The sequence below is a fragment of the Rutidosis leptorrhynchoides genome, chromosome 7 (assembly GCF_046630445.1).
Source record: "Rutidosis leptorrhynchoides isolate AG116_Rl617_1_P2 chromosome 7, CSIRO_AGI_Rlap_v1, whole genome shotgun sequence".
Taxonomy (NCBI): domain Eukaryota; kingdom Viridiplantae; phylum Streptophyta; class Magnoliopsida; order Asterales; family Asteraceae; genus Rutidosis; species Rutidosis leptorrhynchoides.
In genome coordinates, this window is record NC_092339.1 from 151,008,910 (window position 1) to 151,014,919 (window position 6,010).

General features: G+C 37.3%; 1 protein-coding gene across 1 annotated transcript; it reads right to left on the minus strand.

Annotated features, from left to right (window-relative positions):
• Positions 1–212: 212 nt before the first annotated feature.
• On the minus strand, positions 213–3,887 carry LOC139859685 (uncharacterized). Its single transcript, XM_071848467.1, has 4 exons — positions 3,008–3,887; positions 1,776–2,926; positions 1,171–1,287; positions 213–227 (listed from the first exon to the last, which is right to left on the minus strand). Exons 1-4 carry the CDS (start codon positions 3,885–3,887, stop codon positions 213–215), a joined length of 2,163 nt encoding a protein of 720 aa, XP_071704568.1.
• Positions 3,888–6,010: the final 2,123 nt, after the last annotated feature.

Here is a 6,010-nt window from a genome sequence, read left to right on the forward strand (position 1 = left end):
GTCGCCACCAAACGCAACCGAGCAAGCTTTTACTTATAATATACTTATAGGTATTCACACAATCAACACACATTCCCTTCAAGAGAATTTGACGCAAACGCCCTTAACCAAGGGTTTATACCTACCTCCACAATCCGCCCATTTAGATACCTAAGTGCAAAATACACCTTTTTATACATTTAACGACACCCGAAGGTCCAAAACTAACGAGACTAGTTCTCGCGTTCCTGAAATACTCAAATACATCAACTTTAGCCATTAAACGCATACTATCTCGTATATTACCCAAAAACCCGTTTCATGGTTGACCAAGTTTGACTTTATGGTTAAAATACCAATTCTAACCCGAAATCATTTCTCACGTTTACTTTCATTCAAAAATGCCATTTAACACTTAACAAGAGTGTTTAACATCCATTTAATCCAATTTAGTGTCATTACCAAATTCGACCCAATCAAAGTCGACCCATTTTGACCTAAGTCTCAAAAACGCCCAAAATCACTAACGACTAGCGATTAACTTTCCAAAACACCCTTTAACACTTAAATCAAACATTTAAACACTCGAATCATCAAATCTTGACCCAAAACATAATTTGACAACAACTAAAATCGATACTCATTTTGACTAGTAAGCGAGTTCTTATAGACTTCTCAAATCACCAACACACTTATAATCTAGTGATTAAACACCCAAACTATGACAAATACTTCCAATTTCTTCATCTAACCTTAAACCCACATTAATTAGGTCCATACACCCTAACCACACCCAAAACCCCCAAATCTTGCAACTAATGGGGTTTATAACACTAACTAGTCACAAACCCTAACATGAACAAGAATCTTAACAATTAAATTCGGAGTTAGAACTTACCAACACTATCAAAACATAGCCGTTAACGAGATGAACAACTTTAACACTTGAGGTTTGACCCGAAACACCCTTCTTCTTCTCCAAATGGAGCTCTCTCTCTCTAAACTCTCTTCTCTCTCTCTAGGGTTGAAGATGAGAGTGTTTTGTGTGTAAATGAGGATAAGATTGAGATTGAATCGGTTTTAGAGGCTCAAAATTGACCCCCGAGTGAAAAGACTCAAATAACCCTCATTAAAACTCAAAATATCAAGAAAATCACCAAAAATGCGTTTCCAGCCGCAATTTGCGCCTACTGGTCGCAAATTAAGGCCAGCCGCAAAAACGGGCGCCCAAAGGCGCCCATTTGGGTCCTGAACGGATTTTTGACCCCCAGCCAGCCGCAAATTGCACCTGGCAGCCGCAATTTGCGCCTGGCACATTTTTTTCAGTTTTTGAACTTGTTTTGGTCGTAACTTTCAAACCGTAACTCCGTTTTCGACGAATCAAATATCGTTGGAAACGTAATAAGATTTCCTCTCTAATGGTAAGGTTTTGAAACATCAACTCAAACTTTATTTAGGGTCGAAAAGGTACGTACACATCTTGTAACTGAAACAACGTCCAGTTTTCTTCGACATTCGAACAAGCAACACGTACATGCTTGGTACCCTTCATACACGCTTCGTAAAATCATCTTATACAATTATACAACCATGTATGAACATTCTAAAAATCAATTATGTACCTCGAACATGTATGATGAAAAATGGGATGTTACAAAATGTTGTGCTTCAGTCTTGCTATAAATCAAGATATCATCAAAATAAACGACTACAAAATGACCGATAAAGGGTTTAAAAACATGATTCATGAGTCGCATGAAAGTGCTCGGGGCATTGGAAAGACCAAACGGCATTACCATCCACTCATACAAACCATCTCGGGTTTTGAAAGCCGTTTTCCATTCGTCACCCGGGCGCATACGAATTTGGTGATACCCGCTTCGTAAGTCAATCTTGGAGAAAATCGTCGCTCCGTGTAGTTGGTCTAAAAGGTCATCAAATCTCGGGATTGGAAAGCGATACTTAACCGTAATCTTATTAACGGCTCGACTATCGATGCACATACGAAACAAACCTCCCTGCTTCGGTACCAATAAGGCGGGTACCGCGCACGGGCTCATGCTCTCCCGTATTAACCCCTTCTCTAATAGTTCTGTAACCTGCCTTTGAAGTTCTTCAAATTCACGTGGATTGAGTCGATATGCCGGTTTATTTAGAATGGTTGCCCCTGGGAGAAAGTCGATACAATGTTGTATATCGCGCATTAAGGGTAAACCTTTGGGTATTTCGTGAGGAAAAACATCACTAAACTCGACTAACATGGGTTGGATTGCTTGCGGGCTGCCATCAGACAGTGGGTTACATTCTTCGACAACAAGAGCAAAAATCAAAGGGTTAGCTTGAGCAGCCAGCTGAAACTGTGAACGAGTTAAAAAAAGTGCCGGTTCTTTTCCATTTGGTTGCCGTGTATCAAGTGGAGCAAGAACAATGTTGATGCCATCTTTGTAAAAAGTGTAAGTATTACGGTAACCATCGTGTTTTATCTTTCGATCGTATTGCCACGGATGCCCCAATAAGATGTGGCAAGCATCCATGGGTATGACATCACACCATACTTCATCGTGATAGTTTTTGCCAAGTGAGAATTTTACCAAACAACGTTTGCTTACCTTGACGTGATTGCCCCATTTTAGCCAAGTGAGTTGGTACGGTTCAGAGAGAGGTTCGGTTGGAAGGTCCAGCTTGTCGACCATCTCTTGTGATACCACATTTTCACAACTTCCCCCGTCAATAATCATCATACAAATTTTCCCCTTTGCAGTTACTTTAGTGCGGAAGATGTTGTTACGAAGCCAAAGAGAGTCGTTGTTGGTAGTATTTATGGAACTGTTAAGTGCCCTTTGGATAACTAAAGCTTCACCTCGATCCGCAAAAACGACTTCAGTGTGTACCTCTTGGTCTGCTTCGGGATCATGTGTAGGTGCTTCGTCCGAAACGTACATAGCATCTTCAGTATCATCACAAACCGTAATAGTACGTTTATTCGGACACTCCCGGGCATAGTGACCTTTCCCTTAACATTTATAACATGTTGGCGGCTTGTTAGTAGGTGTCAATTGTGGTGTAGGGGAACGATTTTCAGTTTTGGTTTTGTCAAGTGTAGGTACAGGTGATTTAGGGGCTGAAGGCACATAACGATTAAACGGAGATCGAGTTTTTCCCTTCTGTAATTGTTTTTCAACTTTCAAAGCAAGACGGCAAACATCGGTATATGTCCAATACGGTTGTAAGGTTACTACATCAGCGATATCAGAATTAAGATTGCCTAAAAAACGTGCTATCAGCTGCTCCTCTGGCTCGGCAATATCACAGTGCATTCTTAGTGTATCAAACTTGTGGATAAATTCTTCGACGCTCATAGATCGTTGTTGAAGGTTATGATATTCGAGAAAAGCATCTTGCCGATGATTTTTGGGTAAGAACATTCCCCGCATCAGCTTTTTCATCTTGTCCCATGATTCAATTTTGGATTTTCGGTCAAGAGCCCTTTGTCGTTTAACATGGTCCCACCAAAGTGAGGCATGTTTCTTGAGCTTAAGAGCAACGAGTTTCACTTTCAACTTCTCAGGAATATCCTTGATGTCAAAAACACGCTCCACCGTGCTTAACCAGTCAAGAAATTCGTCGGGATGTGCCGCACCAGTAAACTCAGGGATCTCTACTTTCATCCCAATACTACGTAAAGGATCATCTTGCCTTCTAAGATAACCCCTCGAATTAGTAAACGGGTTTCTGTCTTCGTCCCAACGAGCAGAAGAAAAGTCAGACCCGGAATCATCATCATCCTGATGGCTATTCATCTCCAATTCTGCGATTCGTTTCTGCAGCCATTCAATTTCAACATAAGGATCGGGTTCATTAATTCTTACAGATCTGTAAGCACCCTGACGAGGTTGTTGTTCAGCCATCCTGGACTCCTGATACCAAATAATGTAATGCGATCGTGGCTAAACAAATAAGAACAATAAATAAGAGGGATAGGTAATCAACCTTCTCGGCTTGATTGTATGAAGTAAACCTTCACGGTTTTGGAAGAACGAAACCTTCTCGGTTTTGTTATTATTAACAAATTAAAATGTAAAATCCAAAAACTGCCATCCTTGGTTCACGATTACAAGATAAATACCAAAAGAGAATAAAAGATAACAACTAAAGAAAAATTAAAATAACAACGTGAGCTTATCCAAACTCTTATTCAACCAAGTCTTCCCAGCAAATGTTCAGGTCCATTTATCACAGAGGCTAAATTTGAAGCCCAACAAATATTGATCCAAGGTCAGTGGCCCAACAGGTGGCCCATTGTCATCGTGTACTGTATCATGTATCCTTGGTCGTTTGGTTTGCTAGCCTTGTTAATCTTTGCCCACCATCTTGGTGGTTAGTTGTGTTTGGGTTACCTTTTTCGTTTGTTCACATGTATATTGTCTTTTTTTTTATTACTATTAGTTTATGGTTCATGTGTTGTTTTATTTGTTTTGTACCTCGTTAATCTTTCAATCCGTTTATTTATATTATCATTCTTTCACCCAAAACTAAGAGCTCATATAGTATTCATGAAACTACACTAACTGTTTTTTATGTTTTTGAAAATTACACCAGTTGTCCCCAATTTTTCTAAAAGTATACGTTGATTGTAGTGACTCGAACTTTTCCATATTTATATATATTAATTGAGATTGATATTTACATGATTAAATGTTTCCAACATGTTAAGCAATCAAACTTGTTAAGACTTGATTAATTGAAATATGTTTCATATAGACAATTGACCACCCAAGTTGACCGGCGATTCACGAACGTTAAAACTTGTAAAAACGACATGACGATATATATATATGGATATACATATGGTTAACATGAGATTATGATAAGTAAGTATCTCCATAAGTATATTAACAATGAGTTATATACATATAAACAAGACTACTAACTTAAGGATTTCGAAACGAGACATATATGTAACGATTATCGTTGTAACGACATTTAAATGTATATATATCATATTAAGATATATTAATATATCATAATATCATGATAATATAATAATTTAACATCTTATTAGATATAATAAACAATGGGTTAACAACATTAATTGAGATCGTTAACTTAAAGGTTTCAAAACAACACTTACATGTAATTACTAACGATGACTTAACGACTCAGTTAAAATGTATATACATGTAGTGTATTTAGATGTATTAAAATACTTTTGGAAGACTTCAAGACATATATCAAAACACTCATACTTAACGAAAATGGTTACAGTTACTTTCCCATTCTTTTCTTTCATCAAGAATTCTAGTCGTATTCTTACCCGTATTATACACAGCTTCAAAACGTACTTACGATGAGTATATACCAATAGGAACTAGCATGGGATTCCACTCTTGATTATGTCATGTATGACTAATAAATTTTAACTTCTACCATGAGCTAGTCAACTAACCAGAACTCCTTTTAACCCCACTCACCACTCACCAATTACCACTCATCATTCACTCCATTTCACTTCCAATTCTCTTTCTAATTCTCTCTCAACACACACACACACACACTATTATGAATGTATTTTTTAAGTAGTTAATCATCATCTTCATCAAAAATCACTTCAAGAATTAAGCTATAATCATCATAGGAAGAACACTTCAAGAACACTTCAAAAATCCCTTCAAGTTTACTAATTTACTTCCAAGCTTTCTAATCCATTCCAAGTAATCATCTAAGATCAAGAAACCTTTGTTATATACAGTAGGTTATCTTTCTTATTCAAGGTAATATTCATATTCAAACTTTGATTCAATTTCTATAACTATAAACTATCTTAATTCGAGTAAAAATCTTACTTGAACTTGTTTTTGTGTCATGATCCTACTTCAAGAACTTTCAAGCCATCCAAGATCCTTTGAAGCTAGATCATTTCTTGTCACTTCCAGTAGTTTTACCTATTAAACTTGAGGTAGTAATGATGTTCATAACATCATTCGATTCATATATATAAAACTATCTTATTCGAAGGTTTAAACTCGTAATC